General features: G+C 38.7%; 1 protein-coding gene across 1 annotated transcript; it reads right to left on the reverse strand.

Moving 5' to 3' along the window:
• Window positions 1-9355: 9355 nt before the first annotated feature.
• Window positions 9356-17584, reverse strand: LOC134751766 (protein disulfide-isomerase A5-like). Its single transcript, XM_063687229.1, has 9 exons — window positions 17516-17584; window positions 17200-17374; window positions 16125-16244; window positions 15002-15075; window positions 13416-13590; window positions 12576-12698; window positions 11631-11695; window positions 10885-11059; window positions 9356-9548 (listed from the first exon to the last, which is right to left on the reverse strand). The coding sequence occupies exons 1-9, from the start codon at window positions 17578-17580 to the stop codon at window positions 9384-9386; spliced, it is 1137 nt and encodes a 378-aa protein (XP_063543299.1). The 5' UTR covers window positions 17581-17584; the 3' UTR covers window positions 9356-9383.
• Window positions 17585-18807: the final 1223 nt, after the last annotated feature.

The following is an 18807-nucleotide window of genomic DNA, read 5'->3' on the forward strand; positions in this document are numbered from 1 at the left end:
CTTCTTTTAAAATTATGGCTTCAGCCCAGTGGGACTATTTCGCCAGTATCAAGGTATTGAGAGGTTTACAAACGACAAAAATTGTACGGTTGTACAAGACAGTGTACGGTGATTTGTTAGCTCTTGTAAATCGATAGCTAGACTTTACAAGAAGCACGTGGACTACCGGCCGTTGACTCCAAGATGGTGGTTAAACGCGCCATTCACTGCACACTACCACATTAGTTTACTGTATAATAAGCTATCGATATTACACTTTAAACAATATTAATAAGCAAAAAACAAAGTAATTAATCACGATGCTAACTATCAAGATGGCGCTCGAACCGGAAGTCCATGTTATACTCATGTCCCAGAGCCTAACTAGCGCCACCGGAGAGATTAGGAGCTATTATTTAAAGCTGAAAGCGGTCACTTTTGCAACAATTCTGCCATAAGAGATTGGCATCCTTTCTATACCATCCATATACCGTACAGAAAGGAAACTTCCTACAAAACCGAAGTTTGACAGCGATTCAGGGACGAATCATGCTGTCTCTTTCTTATTTATGGCACTATCCCTTTCGGCTTTTTAGGGTTGTCAAAATTTAGGGTATTATGCTATCTGTGGTCGTACACGCAAAGGGACGTCAAGTTGTGCTTGTGCCAAGCCTTAGGCGATGTTCTGCCACCAGAGTGCAGCACTAGCCTTTTTACTAAACCATAGAGGCATAGAGTAACATATACATACAACCTTTAACAGGTTTTTGACAAGTTTTCAGAGATAATAAAATATGACATTGATGCATCAAGGCGGTTTGCTTACAGAGGACCTACCGGAAAACGCGAATCCGAAAATTCGCTATCTGCCTCTTTATCGCTCGAATATGCAAGAGTGACAGAGATGTTAGATAAAGAAATTTGCTTGTTTCACGATAGACCCTCAGATTGTGGTAGTGGCGCCCTGGCGCCCCCTACGCAGAGTTTCGCGTAATATTCCCTAGAGTTTGCCCGAAGTGAGGAGTTTCGCATCCCTGACGGTGAGCCCCTCACCTCAGGAGATACTCTTTGGGTGAGACGTGAGACTAATATATATTTTTTAATTTATCCTCAATACTAATAAAGAAGAAGGCCCTGTACCCAGTAGTGGGATCTATATAGTCTGCTTTAGAATGATATATTGATGTTGTTAGGGCTCGACATGGATCGTGTAAGTTGTAAGTAATGTAGGTGTAGAAACTGTAAAGTTAAAGCCTGACCAGGAATATATGATCACGCGCCATGTTGCGGAATTTCACTGGAACTAATTTTTTCATACTATACTGAACTGTCACCCTATACATGAGAATGAACAGCGCCGTCTTGACAATGATCATATATTACTGGTCAGGCTTTAGTTGTAGATATGATGGCACATGTATTATTTTAACGCATCGGCCATGAAACGCACGCTCGACGCTCACGCCGACTGCCATACATCGGTTATACTTACTTAAAATATTAAAAAATGTATGTTGGCATCAGCTTGAAGCGTTGCATGCTCGGAGCGAGGAGGTTCTCGGGTAAACCCTCTTTAAAATCACAAGACTAAAGGATCCCACGGTTTCATTTCCGTCTCGAGTTTAATGATGTTGATATAAACTATAGGTAGGAACTTACGGCAAAATTAAATTGAAATGAATCTCAGTCGAGATCTGGCTTTCCACAACATCAGTGGTGTAAAGTAATATAGCCGATGAGTATAATTCGATCATTTTGGGCGTTCTAGTGAGATAGATATAAAAACAATAGTGGTAGCTTAAAGTCGAGTATTTAAATAAAACAAATTATTTCATAATACTACTGAAAATAAACGCACTGGAGTTTTAAGAATGAAGCGAGAGGTTTTACTAATAGTCGTAATTTCTTACGCCATGGCTCAGCTGTTAAGAGTAAGGCCGTAAGTTTTTAACTTGTACTTATAGCAACATAGGTATCCAAATACTAGTGATACATAATCTAACCACTGGTTCTTAACCTCTGACCTGTGAATGATAAGGATCCTGACCAAATTTTTAGTGTTTTAGCATTTTTATCGGGAGTGATTTTTTTCTGCTCTTATACAGTATAACCGAGGTGTTGACCTACGATTTTTGACCACCACACACATACAGATAAACCCTTAGTGGTCCTTGACAATATTTTTTTCTATTGGCCCCTTGTTACTTTAAAGGTTTTGATACTAAGGTACTTACTGTAGGCCTAGTACATGATTGGCGCAACAGCATCTCGCGGCGAGATAGACTTCCCGTCTTTTTTAAACTATGTTAATAAAAGAGGGACTGTTAGTTTATCTCGTCGCGAGATACTGTCGCACCAGTCATGTGCTAGCCCAGCTGGTTTAAACTATTTGCATTTTCATGTTTTTCAACAGTCGAAGACGTCGTGAGGAAACCGGAGTAATCCAAATCGGCATTAGGCCATTTCTTTATTATTACAAAAAGGCAAGCATTTGACGGCAATCTCACCTGATGGTAAGTGCCGATGCAGTCTAGGATGGATCAGGCTTACCTAAAAGATGTCTATTCACTCTCGATTTAAAAAGATCCAAGTTATAGTGGACTGGGAATAGATTTGCAGGAAGTGAATTCCACTCCTTAACCGTTCGCATGTGATAAAGCTGGATGCATTAGCGCTTAGTACGTATCAGTGGCAGAGTAACGACGTAAGGGTGAAACGCAAGTCCGCGTCTAGTGCCACGGTGGCAGAATGGAGATTCGCAAGGTCAGGTAGCAGTCGTTTTGTAAAAACATTGGATAAGGTTACCGAGCTGACCCATTAGGGTTTTCTTAATGAGCCGCTCTAAGCGGAAGATGACCGAAAATCGTTTCAGAATCAAGGTTATCACCGTGGAAAGCATGTTGGACCTGAAGGCCAGACTAAAAAAGGCCGGAGACAAGCTAGTGGTGATCGGGTTCCTCCCAATAGCTTGGCATCACAGCGAGAATACTCAACGGATTGAGAATCTGGCGCTGCAGTATGCGAACTTTGTGGTTTTTTTGAGGGTACGTTATGTCCTCTTAGAATTCAGGAATGTACATTGACTGTCAAAAGTTACGGGGGCATTCCACCAATAAGTCAACTTTTGTCGGCGACGTGACGCGTATGGCAGCTCAGGTGCCAGCCAGGAGCCAGGCTGCCCAGCCTTAGGCTGCGATTCGACCAGAGATGACTGTGCCAGGATGCGTAGCGATAGGCAAGGGATAGAACCAATAGAATAACTTAATTTGTTTTCCTCGCTTAGCGTGCAGTAATTCTATTGGTTCTTATAAACACATCCCTCGCTATCCATCCACGCATCTCTGGGGAAAAAGCAGCGAAGAAGATATATTGAAAAAAAAAAACGGAGCAGGGTTAGTTGAAGTATAAAAACTTTTTACTCGTTATTATATACTGGTTTAATCCATATTATTTACCCACAGGTGTATGAAGATCACGATGATATCTTCAACGAGTATAACGTGAAGTCTGTGCCGACGTTCATCTTCGTTAGGAAGTTCGAACCACTGAGCACGCGCACACGCGACATCAATAATATTACGGTATCGTCGTAAATAGTTTATTTAATAATTTAATTTTATTGCAACTAGATAAGGTGTACAATATCGTTTGACAGCGTTTTGCTATTAAATAGTAGGATGAAAAAAAGTACGTATATTCATCAAACCAATTTCGTCTAATTAAAAAAGTTGTGTTAAATTTGTTAAAAAATAGTGTAAAAAAATTATAACTAAACTAATATATAAAAATTACGTAATTAAGTAACCTAATATACGGTTATTTATTTCGTTTAAACAGCTTTCATGAGTTAATGGTTTTTTACAATATATATTTTGTTCCCGCATACCCACTTGAAAAAGATAAAATATTGAATATGCCCTCTGGTATTAAATCACATTTAGAAACGGGTCTATCGCGAATTTATTTTGTTACCTTTATTTACCGACGTTTCGACACAGGTTTCACTGGTCGTGGTCGCGGCTAACTGACGTCCCAGCAAAGTGTCAAAACAGAGATTTGTGTGACTACCCCACGAAAAGTGCATTTAAAGTTCGAGGTAGACATCACATTTTCAAACCACCCACTACACATAAAAGTTAATTATTGTCAATAGTCCGACACACAACACTCACAACATCCGCGCACACATCCGAAGATAGATCCCTTGGCTTTAACTTCTGGATCACTGGTCCCCAAGTTGCCGATAAGTTAAAACCATCTTCCCTATTAAAATTTCTGGGGTGCTTCTTGATTTTACAAAATAAATTCGCGATAGACCCGTTTCTAAATGTGATTTAATATGTGTTTAAACCGCGAAAGTTTTAAATGTTATGCCCTCTGGTGTTGCGGGTGTCCATCGCTTACGATCAGGCGATCCGTCTGCTCGCTTGCCTTCTATATCATAAAAAGAATACTTATAGGCATGTTTTTTATTGTATATAGTTAAACTCGCTTAAGAAAACTGAAGGGATCACGATACTCGCAGTAACGCTTTTTTTGCGGAAAAGCGTATTATTTAACCGTCAAAAATATGTACATACTCGTACATACATAATAAACAAAGTGCTGGGATCAGTGTAAAATGAAATATTACTTTTACTTTTATCTCTAATGTATATTTAAGCACCTACTTATATAAATTATATAAATGTTTTCAGTGTGTGATAGAATCGGTGAAGGCAGAAGAGAAACAACTTGAAACTCGCAATACTATACATTCTTTGGACGGAGGGTAAAGTCGTATATATTTTTTCACCACACCAGCCCGAATAAAGAAAGCCTCTACGGCTCTCTTTATTCGCCAAAAACTGTTGAGAAGGTTGATTTTTTGGAAGATTGTTAGATATTTTTTATTATTATGAGTATTACTATTACTATAGCTCCATTTTAAATTGGAATACATTATTTTTGTAGCAGTAGCCTAAAAATCCCATCTCACCCCCCTTTCATCCCTTCTCTCCCCATTCATAACCCAACTCTCCCCGTGAACTCTACTCACCCCATTTTATGGTACTGGGTACTTAACTAAGGAAACGTCCTTGTGTTGGGGTCATGAATATCTCGTGTTTCACTCGGTAGCAAAATTTCCCCCTTGCCCTTGCAAGAAAACCCTTGGCCCTTGTGGCTTGAAACGTGCTTGAAACCTAAATTTTGCTTTTCATTATTGGAATCTTTCGCTTGCTTGGGTATCTCTATTAGCACAACAACTTTGCCCCCTGTAAGACAAATAACTATTAAGGAATCCTCCCACTTCCATACCTATCATATTAACATGATAGGTATTAAAGTAGTAGGACATTATTACACAAACTGACTGAAGCCCATGTGAACACTCACAGCTCGGAATTAATATGTTCTGTGATTCATCCGCTAATTTTGATGCTGACTCTACACCTATCTAAATTATCATTATATTGAAGGAGTTTTAGGGGTCCTAAACTTGTGCGTATGTGTAATTTAAATACTAGACAATTTACGTCTTGAAAATGGTTGTAAAAATGACATTCTAGAAGCCACATAATCGATATAACCAGCCCTGAAGACCTGGAAGAGGAGTTGTCCAGCGCCGGCAGCAAGTTGGTGATCCTCGGGTTTATGACCAAGAGGTGCCCTAAATGTAGGAAAATTATTTCCAAGGTTGACGCCATGGCGGATGAGTATTACGGCACTGTCGTGTTTCTCAAGGTTGGTGTTGCTAGTGGATTATATTTAATCTTTAAACAAAGACCGCGTGCGCAGTGATTCACGAGAAGGCTAACTTAAAACCTCAAATTAAATTCAGTGCAGCTAAACCCGTCTGCGGGAAATTTTCTTTGTCGATGATGTTGCACAATCATGCAATTTCCTGCAGAAGGACTTGGCCGCACTGTCGTACTAACCATAGCAGAGGCATGAGAGCCCTACGGAGAGGCAGAGTATTCTTCTTCTTAATTCCCCCACTTCATGGGATCCGCATCTATAGATACATGATATACAATTGCTTTCCATGGATGCGGTTCCTTAGAAATTTAACTGCCTAGTACCTAGAGGCTACCATTAATTAACTTACTTACTCCGTTGGCTCAGCGACCCAAAATGAGACTTGGCCTCCGACACAAGACAGCGCCACTTTTCTCGATCCTGTGCGACCTCTCGCCAATTGGTGACTCGAAGTTCGCGCAGATCCGCTTCCACCCTGTCGCACCAGCGATACCTGGGGCGTCCAATAGACGTCTTCTTGCTGGGCGGCCCAGGTACGCTCTTTTCACGTTCCGATCCCCATCCATTAATTAACATTCTTCTTAATTGTGCCGCTCCAGCGCTCTAGAATCCGTCCTTTGCCACGCTCGCCCTCCACATATCCGAGCATAATTTTGTTACTCTGAACAATGGTTAGGCGCCCTCATAAGATGTCCAAAGAAATAGAGTCCTCTCTTGTGAGATACCCGCCGGCTATGACGGATACATATTTAAGGTTATAAATGTTATAGTTGAAGGGTATAGGAGCAAAAACGCCTCTGTCCATATTAAGGAGAGGTGTTTCACTTCTATGCCCCTCAATTTGTGACACAATTTCGACATGCGCGAAATATGGACAGAGGCGTTTTTGCTTTATACTCCTCAATTATTTAATCCTCTGGACTTTAAAAAATGTCTTAATTTTTCCCAGATTGACGACGATAGCGTAACCAACGAGCTCTACGCAAAGTACAAAATTAAACGCGTGCCGTCGTTTGTCTTCATAAGGAACTCCAAAAAGATAGACCCATTCGTCTACACTACCGACGAAAAAATCAGGACGCATGTAGAGTTGCAAGATTTTAAGATTTTTCTAAAGTTATGTTCATTAACTAAGGAATATTTTGGATTGTGTCTTTTTAAGTAGTTACACTACAAACACACACTCACCTAGCCTTTCGATAATGACTTAAGAACGCGTACCGCCGTGACCCAGTGACTTTAGTTGCAGCTGCATCCTCGGCTGAAAGAGGCTGAAAGCCTCAAACATCGCAAGTATGTCACCCTCGGTAGTAGCTACGTATTTGCGACGTTTGGGGTTGAAACCCTGGGGCCGTATAGGGCCCTAGTGCGCGTCGTCTCTTTGATGAGCTGTCAAAGCGCCTTATAGAGGCTTCTGGTGACCAGAGGACTGGCCAATATTTCGCTCAGCGGATTCAGTATTCAGTATTCATTAATTTTTTGCTTCCATGGTACATTTTTGGGTAGTATTTACGTATTTCTTATGGTATCACATGGACCCTGAATAGGGTGTAGCAAATATACAGATAATTTAATTTAACTACAGTTACTTAACTATATCTAGTGGCTTTCATCAGCTTGGATCGGGGTGCCTAGCCAAGATGACAGTCGCTTGCGCTACGATAACGAAACGCTTTGTGTCTCTATTACTCTTCCAAGTTAGTGCGACAGTAACAGTTTCGTTCGCTACGGAACGTAAACATTGGCATGTTGGCTACACACTGCATTGGTGTCCAGCGGGGCAATGCGGCCAGCCTTCTGGGCACCCTACGGAGCGACCAGGATTTAGGGTCAATTTTTTTAGTTTTTAATTTAAGTGTTTTTATTATGTTTTATTTACTTGTGTTTCGTTGTACCTACCAATAAAATAACATTTAGTGAAAAAAAAAAGACTTAAGAGGTAATGCCGTTAGCTGTCTCAGCCTCGGTTAATGGACGGCTGGACATTTACTATATAAGTTGTAATGCATTTAGTTGTAGTTATTGTTTATTAAAGTTCAATATGATAATAGTTATTTGTTATACAAGGGTGCAAAGTTGTATTTTACCCGCGAGTGTGGAATTGAAACACGAGCACGCGAAAGGATTCTATAGTTGAACCACGAGCGAAGCGAGTGGTTCTAAAATAGAATCCTGAGCGTAGCAAGTGTTTCAACACACGAGAAGTAAAATACATTTGCACCCGTGTGTAACACAAAACTTTTCCTCTCACTATAGCGAGGAAAGTGCAACATCCACAGGCGTTAGATCATCTGCATCACTGGAATCACTTATTTTGTACGATATTATAACAGAAAACACTGGAAATTCTGATTTTTGCGTGAGTCGGTGAGAATTGTTTTTATGTAAAAAAATTGTTGACAAATGACAATGTTGACATTTCTGTTCTGACCTGACGTATGAAATGTCAACGATGCGTTTTGAAATTGCATCGACTCAACTTGTGCGTTCAGAATTATATTTAACATCATTATAAAAAATCTAACGTTTCTTATGGAATTTTAAGGTTTATGACTTAAAATTATTAAATAAAGCTAAATTTGGTATTTTTTATTAGATTCTCAAACCATTTATTTAATGACAATTAATATCGAACGAACCATTTTTATGAGCGTTTTACGTTTTGTTATCTGTCAAGCTACTTAAACACGCTCCATTCAAGGTCAAATTACTTTCCCCACTAGTGGATAAAATGCGTTTTTCCCCGCTTGTTTTAAAGGATAAAAGACGACTTTCCGAGCTAGTGAGGGGAAAAAAATATTGTCTGTTATTATTTGGGACAAAAAGGAATTGAATGAAACATCACAATGAGCTGATATTTTTTCATAAATTCAGAGCCTGTATCTCTGTACTTACTCACTACGGTCACTTAATAACTTTTCTATCAAGTACCTCCGCCCAAGAGCTTTCTAATGAACCTAAATTTAATGTGTTTGTTCAAGGAGTTCTTTGGCTACCTTCGGGGTCTAAAACTTCAGGAAAACTGGCTACTTTCGTTAACGATTTGGGAACATTTTACTGAGGCTTAAAGGCTGACTCACGTTAGACCGGGCCGTGACCGGGCCGGAGATTGCGGCGCTTACTTTTCTATGACATGACAGGTGATCACGTAATCACTTTTCATAGAAAACGAAGCGCCGGAAGCTCCGGCCCGGTCTAACGTGAGATCCTTTAATCATCTATAAGAGTCCGGCAAGAAAATTAGGCTTTAACCCTTTAACGAGCATAAGGGTGTCAGAAATTATGCCAAATTGAACCCTATCACTTTGCAATAAAGCTCAAAATTATAATGGGTAATATATTCAAAATTTGATGAAACCACACCTCTTTTGTAGAATAAATTGGCAAGCAATGAACCAGTACACAGAAATAAATCATGTTTTTAGGCCACATTAGTCAAATCACAGGAACTGCAAAACCAAGTGGTCACGATTCTCAGTAATGAAGGACCAGCATAGAAACTTCTATGATTCTCAAAATAGTGACGTAGTGTGGCCTCTACTTGTCGAGGCCACACTACGTCGCACCAGAATTAAACGACATAACCTTTTATTCATAAAAACTTTATTCAACAACAACTAAATACATTATAATTAAGTCCACTTTCGCTCTTTTCTTCTTCTTGATCAAAAATTTAGAAAATCTTGCAATTCTATACGCGTTCTGATTTTCTCGTACCATGTTCCCTCGTATTGGTTCAGCTTTTTGGAGTTCCGTATGAAGACAAATGTTGGCACGCGTTGAATGTTGTACTTCGTGTAGAGCTCTTTCGTTTCACTATCGTCATCAATCTGGGAATAAGTTAAGGCATTTTTAAAACACAGACGATTACATAATATCTATATTATTTTGAATCTGACATATTAATTATTATTATTGTATTCATTATTTAAATTTATTGGATTTTGATTTTTTTGTTTTTTTGTTTTTATTTTTAATGTATTTGCTAACACATAACGATGGTACTAACAATATTGTATGGAATTTTGAATGTTCTGAAATAGTTTTTTTTTATTTTGTAATAATTATGTCCTAAAATATTTTTTCTGTTATTTTAGTTCGGTCTCTGCAGATATTTGAGGTTTTGTTAGTTTCCTCATTATGATTCGTTTGATTAATTACAATTCATCTTTGTTTTTTGTTCGCGGCAAACCTCGCCGGCGTTGGCAAGATGACCTTAACGCCTTTGACAGGAACAGGTGGGAGACCTTTGCCCAGCAGTGGCACACTAGGCTCATACAATAAAATAAAATAAATAAATTTGTTTTTCGAATCTTCCCGGGTCCGTGGACTCAGTTCAGTAGCCGAGTGGCCCGAGCGTCATGTCCGGTCAACCGTTAGACGAAAGGGGAAGAAGTCACGTTACCGCTTCTCTGAAGAAGTCTCTATGGAGTCTCCATGGAGAAGCGGGCGTCCACTATCATCTTAAGGCCTTTACTCAACTTGCAACAAATCGCATGGGATTTATGATACATTGCGGTTCGATTGATCAATTCAATTCGTTGAACTTACTTAGCCTGTAGGTTAATAAAGTAGCATGGAGGAGGCCTTTACTCGGATATTAGTCTAAGGGTCGATTGCACCAACTGTTTGTCATCGTTAAAGAGTTCGCTAAATTTTATTGTATGGAAAGTTTCATAGTAAACCGTCGCGGCGCGCCGGGTGACGGGTCTGTCAAGTGCGGATGGTGCAACTGGCACTAAATCTCTCTAGTAATCTTAACTTTAGACCGTCTAAAGTTAAAGCAAATTAGCTTAGAAGCACTCTAGCTAGGTTTTATCAGTCGGAAAGACAAAGACACGGTCAGCCGTATCGTATCGAGTGCTTGCGCACGATTTTGTACACGCACATCTTTGGTACGTATTAATTTAATTGAATATATATGTATGTGTATATAGGTAATATTCATATTCCTGTAATTTATTCGTGTACTACCTGTTTTTTTAAGGTTTTCTGTTCTTTATATCCTGCTACCCTAAGGTTATGTAGAAGAGATCGCTTACAGCGATAAGACCGCCTATTGCTACCTTTATTTACATTGTAAATCTGTTATTGAATTTTCCTTTTGTGGTGCAATAAAGTGTATTTACTTTGTTTAAAGATGAAGAATATAGAACCAGTACCAACCTTCAAAAACATGACAGAGCCGTAATACTCATCCGCCATGGCCTCAATCTTGGGAGCAATTTTCTTACATTTAGAACACCACTTAGTCATGAACGCGAGGATCACCAACTTGTTGCCGGCCGTGGACATCGTTACGTTCAGGTGTTGCGGGCTGGTTATGTCGATTATGTGGCTCCTGGATAGAACGAGATAAAATATGCAGTCGGCCGCCAAGTTAAGATGAAGTATGACGCTCGATGACGCGGTGGGCTACACTTTGTCACTGCCAAGAGTCAGAACTTATTGTAGCCGGAGTCATGAGCTTTCAACCTAACCTATGAGTTCTAACCTATATATGGTTAAATATGGTTGGTATGAATGGTATGGTTTAGGAATTTAAAAGATTTTGTGAAGGTGAGGTCTAACCTCAGGTCGTATATAACATTGAATTTTTCGGAGCCTTCTTCGAAGAAAGTCTGTGTCCGTCCCTGGCCTTCTCTTTGTTTCACCAACTTGTAAATTAAAAATTCCCGGTAGGGTAAGGTAGGAAACAGTGGCTCAGCTCGAACAGTGGCTCAGTAGTCAGTCGGTCCAATATCGCCTCTATCATGTTGGAATTAGCTTGAGTAAGCCACTGCACCCGGCTACATATCGTCAATGTTTACTTGTCGGACCAGGCAATGTACGGTGCCGGTGAATTGTCAATGTGATATGATAGAATATGACATGATGTGATATGATATTATGATATGATGTGATGTTCTTACAATGGCGCCTGTGTGGTGGTTGTGGTCGAGGTGTAGTCGCCAGTTAGCACAGCCTCCAACGCGTCCTGCGACAGAGATGCAAAATATTTTATCAGACAACTAATTAAAAAAAGAACTGGCCAAGTGCGATTCGGACTCGCGCACGAAGGGTTCCGTACCATTACGCAAAAAACAGCAAAAAATCACGTGATTTTTAGTATTTGTTGTTTCAACTGTCTGGCTATCACGGTTCATGAGATACAGCCTGGTGACAGACGGACAGATAGACAGCGGAGTCTTAGTAATAGGGTCCCATTTTATCCTTTGGGTACGGAACCCTAAAAAGTGCCAATATCTACCTGTACAGTCAGCATCTATAGTAGCGGATGACGCGCTTAAAATGTCTGCCATCCTGAAATCCTGTTCAAAAGTACCTGTCAATTGTGAAAGTCTAATTTTTCTACTTTTTTCCTTTCTTTACTTTTGAGACGTAGTTTGATCCGTTACTTTTGATGCTGAATGTACCCATCCAGTCCATACTTAGAGCCAGTTGCACTAACCACACTTAACAGACTAATTAACATCACTCAATAGAGTACTACGAAAATTCCCATACAATGAAATTTAGCGAACCATTTAACGGTGACAGACGGTTTGGTGCAACTGACCCTTATAATATTATAAATTCAAAAGTGTGTATGTCTGTCTCTCTGTTACCTCTTCACGCTTAAACCGCTTAAGTGATTTAGTAATATAGAGATAGATTGAATCCCGAGGAAGGACATAGGGTAGTCTTTATCCCAGAATTCATCCTTTAAGGGGGTGAAAAGGGGAGTGGAAGTTTGTATGGAGAATCGATAAAAAGCAGATTGTATAAAAAATAAGCTATCCAAATTACTAACTCCACGCAGACGAAGCCGCGGGCAAAAGCTAGTGTATCTAATATAAGCATTATCGAGAACCCACCGCAAGTTGTTTGACGCTGGCCCCAGTGCGCACCAAGAGTTTCTTCTTATTCTGCATGAAGATAAATGTCGGTACTGTGTGTATACCAAATATTTCGTATATGTCATCATGGTCTTCCTTGATCTAGAAAAGAATGAAGCTGAATTACACCTTATCATGCATAATAACAATAAATATGAGTTATGACTTAACAGAATCCGCAAGGAACTGAAACGGCTTTCTGTGTTTTTTGATGGAGGCAATAAGTAGATGAATCGCATTAGCAATTACTGTGGCACATGGACACCTGCAACGCCAGAGGAGTCGCAAGTGCGTCGCGGGTCTAGATGGAAGTACGCATTTTTCTTCAAGGTTTAAAGGTCATGACGTGGACTGTCTGTGGGACGTAAGAAGTTGTAGAGATCACACAAAGTTATCCCGATAACATAAACCTAAATGGGATAAGAGTAAATTAAAATTATTTTTTACATAGTTAAGGACCTGACAAGTCAAAATTTAGTTGATTCCATTATGTTACGACAATAAGCCATTTATATTTAAGTTATACGCAGCATTAAAGTGTGTTAGCATACTATAGACTTATAGATTAAGTACAATAAATACAATACAATTTACAGTTAATTTTCGTAACACAATATAATCAATTAAATTAAGACTAATCAATCACTAACAGTTTTAAAGGTTTCACGGTTAGTTTCACTAGACTTATTTTACAAAAGATAATCACGGTCTATCCCGGTCAATATAAGTCTAATCAATCACTGCTTCTTAACTACGCTTAATTATGTAATTTTTTTTTTGCAAATCACTCATAAAATCGAAATGGGGTAATATACCTACCCTAAGGAACGAGGTGGTCTTAGCATACATCTTGGCAAGCTCCTGAACCTCTGGAATCATCATATAGCTGTGAGCACAGTAGCTTGGTAGGAAGGCGAGCACCACAAGCTTGTCCTTCGCTTCTGTTAGCCGCCCTTTCATGTCGTCATGACATTCAACGTCATATAAGACGCCCCTGCAACACACAATTTAATTATCTACTCAAAATCGCGAAATCGCGAAGCGTCTGGTTGACGTAACTGGTGACCGCAGAGCTAGCGGCTTTCTCGCACAACGAATCAGCATTGCCAGCCAAGGCCAAGGATGCCAGCAGCAAATGCCGCCAGCATCCTTGGTACATTGCCTCAAGGGCCTTTGACATTTCATAGCTTTGACGATAAACAGGAAAACCCACCTCACCCCGTAGTACCTCGTAATTGGGGTGAGATGGGTTTTCATACAAAGGTGATTTTGGAAGATTGTTGGATCGTTTTATATTTTTAGTATTACTATAGCTCCATTTTAAATTGGAATACATTATTTTTGTAGCAGTAGCCATAAAAACCCATCTCACCCCCCTTTCGATCCTTCTCTCCCCATTCACAACCCAACTCTCCCCGCGAACCCTACTCACCCCATTTTACGGTACTATGTAAATAAAGAGATTTTATCTTGTATAAATTCAATATACGCGATATTATCTAGGTACTTGTCGAATAATTTAAGCGCTACTCATGGTCTCGGAGGAAAGCTGGCGAAAGTAGAGATGAACTTTTGGGTCAAAAACGTTTGGAAAAACCGGCGAACATTACAACCGGTTCATATACATTTTTCGAAGACTAATATCACCATACAAATTAGAAGTTATTAGGATGTTCTATCTATACGGATAAAGTTCGAATTTTAATATGTCCACAGGAAAAACATATAACCTCAACTTATACAGAAAAAAAATCATTTTCTAGTAGCGCGAGTTACCTTGGACTTTATTAAGGTGTAGTAGGTTCAGAAAACAGAGTTTTTAAAAAGTCTTAGCGCTTTTTTGATCACAATACCTACGGCTGCCATAAATTAAATCACGACATGGTATTAAAAAAAAACAATATTGAGGCATGTATCGATTCGAACCCTGAGATTTTGACTCGCTCGATAGAAAAAAATCACAAATCGTTTTAGGTCTAAAATGCACTTCAAAAATTTGTAACAAATTATGCACAAAAGCTAACAATATGAAAATTGCTTCTAAAATCGGCAATATCATGATTGAGGGAACGTAGTTATCGATTACTTTTTTTTATTTAAACGTACTCTACAAAAAATAAAAATAAATGATATCCGTGCTCCCGGGCACGCACTTCCATCTCGCTCACGCTTACACTCAGTGAGAGTGAGAGAAGAACACGAACTTACTAGGTCTTAAATCGATCTGCCATTTATGAATGCAATATGCATGTCTGTACTGTAGGTAATATAAGCGGAAATCTGTTTTTTACTACGAAATTGGTTAGAAAACGACTAGCGCTTGAAAATATTAGTACGTCTCTGCAATACAATGAGAAATCTTTTTCTAACTACCATGGTTAGATAAAATATGGAAACGACCTTACCCTGTGTCCAAAGTCTGTGTCGTATTAAGAGTGTTAAGTAGTTGATCTTCTGCCTTCACCGACTCTATTACATTCTGAAAACGAGCAAATTGACAGGACCTCTAGTGTACATTTTATTCGATAGCGTGACGAGCGATGTCTATTTTTGTATGGGAATTTGAACAGTGCGCCAAGCGGGACGTTTTGGAAACTCGAAATCCCATACAAAATGACACAACGGAAACGCGTAAGTACGTCAAGTCACGCTACCGAATGAAATGTACACTAGGGGTACGGATAATATAATAAATAAGTAGTAGGTTAACAACAAAATGACTGTGTTGCCTTGCACAACTAATAAGACTAACTAACTAATAACTATTTTTTTATTCCATACTTATCTCACTATTTGTAGAGCTTGGGGCCTAGCTAAAATGACAATCGTTCATCGGCAAACGCCAAAAAAAGTAAAACTGACAGAAAAGTCACGTAATCGACTATTTTCATACATTAGTTTTGACATTTTCTATGAAAAGGGACCTTATTGTCGATAGCGCTTACGCCGCACAGCGTCGCGCGGCATTGTATTTATATCGCAGCATCGTTAATAATGGCGTAAGCCCCATCGACAATAAGGTCCCTTTTTATAGAAAATACCACATTTAAGTTTTGATTAGCGTTTTGTATCAACAGTAGTCATCCTGGCTAGGCTCTTATCTCGTTGCAATATGGTATAAGATCAGTTCGGTACACGGCGGGAAGAAATTGACAACTCGAGGTATTTTATTGAAGGAATTTGAATTAAAAATAATAAATACATGTTCAAATTTCTTCAATTTTTTACCGCCAGTTTTCAACTTCTTCTCACCGTGTACGGAGTTATCTTATCTTATGGTTTTCAGGGGCCCTTGCGGATACACTTCGACCCATAGGGATCTTTTGTGCAGTTACCCCCTAGGAAAGATCCGTCCGCTACTCAAGAGCTTTTCCCACCATCTCCATATGCCGGATGATGGAGCTCATGTGTATATAGCGTTTTGAATTCCTTTGGTTCCAGATAGCCTGTTTCAAAGTCCTTCATTCTTTGTCTGGCGAGGGCGTGACATTCACATATCAGGAGTATCAGGACGGAGTTAGTACCTACCACAATATCTTCGATGTTGCCTGAGCGCCTGCTCAGTGGCTCGGACTTCCTAACGAAGATAAATGATGGCACTGACTTTACGTTGTACTCGATGAATATGTCATCGTGGTCTTCATACACCTGTGGAAAATAATTATTTCATCACACTCGCTCTGTAAATGTGGAATTGCACGCAGGCTTAGCGGGAACTATAGAAAAAGCGTTTTCCCTAGGGAGTTATGAAGTTTCTAGTAATATAATTAACAGTTTTTTTTATACTTCATTTTTGTATCGCAAGTGTGATGAAAAACATTGTGTGTATAACTTATAACTCGGGGCGTAATAATATTGCAAACTGGAGTCTATACATACTTACAAGGTGTAACAAAATAGTGGGGATCCTTTTAAAGCAGCTATACTAGCTATACAACTTTTTTTTATGAGGGCCGTAAGACGGTTTTGTCTTGTTGCTACAACAAGACAAGTTGTTGTCTTGGAGGTCACTTAATTTTTTTTTAACATTTCATTTTACCACTTTGTTGTATTTGTTGAGTTATAAATCCATGCCTAATTGCAGTTTTCTAGCACTAACGATCACAGAGCAAAGTAGCGTACAGACAGACATACGGACATGGCGAAATTGTAATTTAAATGTAATTAACTTTCATGGCGCATTAGTTTTATACTGTAATGTCATGTAAATGTGTTTTCAATAAATAAAATAATGGTTCCTAGTTACTACGGAACCCTAAATATAACTATTTCTCGGCAATTATTTCCTTAATCAGAATTGTATGGATACCGACTAACTGGTCACTGGATAATATACTAAGTATAAAGAATAGTGTAATATTGAATTGGTTATTTTTTTTTATTAGTGAAAAAATTATTGAATCAAAAATAGGTGATGTAAGTAAAAAAATTGTGACCTGTAATATATTATTATCAATAAATTATGTATATGTTTATGTCCATAATAGGATCCGCTATTTTTGTTACATTTTAAGATTTTTCCGAAATGATAATAACTTGTTTTTTTTTGTTTGCTGTGGAATACATAGAAAAACTATAACTATTGTTATTAGAAACAACTTACCCTCAAAAAGACGACAAAGTGAGCATACTGCAGCGCCAGTTTCTCGAACTGTGGAGTGATCTTCACGCTGTGCGGACAAGCTCTAGGCAGGAACCCGATCACCACCAGCTTGTCGCCAGCATCTTTTAGTCTAGCATGTAGGTCTACCAGGCTTTCCACGTTAATTACTTTGATCCTGAAAGTAGCAAAATTTAAGGCCCTGCATCGAAAAATAACAGGATCTTTGAAAGAGACTTCGAAGCCCCTAAATAGTTTTGTTATTATTTACCTATACCTGTGCGCATAATAAAATTAATAAAAAACACTATAAACTTACGGTCTGAGCATAAGCTGAGCCACGGCGTAAGAAATTAGTACCATTAGTAAAACTTCTCGCTTCATGTTTAAAACAACAATTTTCAAGTTTATGTTGAAGCACCGATGAACGCTATAATATTGGGATTAATTTCATTTATTTAACTTTAACCTACCACTGATAACATTTTTTATAACCATAAAAGTCGGTAAGTATTTCACTAGCGTCCGAATTGAATTATAGGTGGTAAACTACTCAACGATTTTACTTAACACCACTAATGTTATGGAAACCCAGATCTTGACTGATATGAGATTCATTTCAATTCTTGTCGTATAGTTTATGTCAACATTAGGAACATGAGACGGAACCGTGGGATCCTTTAGTCTTGTGTTTTGAAGAAGAGTTTTAACGCACACGCATTGAAAGTGATTTGTGCAACAAGAGAGCAAAGTTCGTTTTTGATAAGAGTGAATTTTGAGTTCCGAGTAAGCGAAAGATTCTAAATCATCATAAATCATAAATGTTTATTGCAAACCATGGTACATATGTTATTACAGGTGATAAAGTTTCACATGGACCCTGACAGGGTATAGCACATATATTCTTAAAAATACTTCTTAAAGCTAGTTCTTAAAACTAATGCAATGGCGTGGAGAACAATTTTGCCTTTATAGATGCTGGTCTTCCAGGAACTCTGCAACAGAGTAGTAGGCTTTCTGAATTAAAAGCGTTTTATTTCTATAATAGAATCACGCGAGTTTACGCTTTTTTAGAATCTTAAACATAGTGAGGGACTCCAGCAGGAGACGTAAACAACTTTGATCTCGTGTTGCACATACTTACAACTTTGCATCCAAAGAAATTCATAAATTCTGTAATCCCGGAATTACGATATCACTGAATCCAAGAGTCCCAGCTAGAATTCCATTGGTTCGTTGTTGGCCGCTATGTGCCAGGGAGAAGGGTTCAGGTATTGTATTTGCCCGAGGCCATAAGTTGTGAAAATAAGAAGTCTAAATTTAAATCTATGTTAAAAATACACTACCTCAATATTTTGTAGTAATTGCAATACTATATAATTTAAGTTTGCTACTACTGCTTACTACATATGTAACTAAAGACTGATGACCCCACAGTCACTCTTTATTGAGTTTTGCGGGGCTATGATTATAGTAAGAATACTCTGTATTTTATTAAATAAATAAAAAATGTCTAGGTAAGATCAAATTGGATAAGTGTGGCTGACGTTTACATTGGGGCCTGTTTACACATTGATTAGTGTTTATTGCGAGGTTATACTTTTACTTCTT

The sequence above is a fragment of the Cydia strobilella genome, chromosome 23 (genome assembly GCF_947568885.1).
Source record: "Cydia strobilella chromosome 23, ilCydStro3.1, whole genome shotgun sequence".
Lineage (NCBI taxonomy): Eukaryota > Metazoa > Arthropoda > Insecta > Lepidoptera > Tortricidae > Cydia > Cydia strobilella.

What these genes read in the sequence shown, in the direction of transcription:
- LOC134751766 (XM_063687229.1), bottom strand. Translation starts at nt 17,580, where the DNA reads ATGAAGCGAGAAGTTTTACTAATGGTACTAATTTCTTACGCCGTGGCT. An exon ending in GCTCAGCTTATGCTCAGACC is followed by an intron (nt 17,375 to 17,515) that starts GTAAGTTTATAG and finishes TGCTACTTTCAG; the next exon opens with GATCAAAGTAATTAACGTGG. An exon ending in ACTTTGTCGTCTTTTTGAGG is followed by an intron (nt 16,245 to 17,199) that starts GTAAGTTGTTTC and finishes TATTTTCCACAG; the next exon opens with GTGTATGAAGACCACGATGA.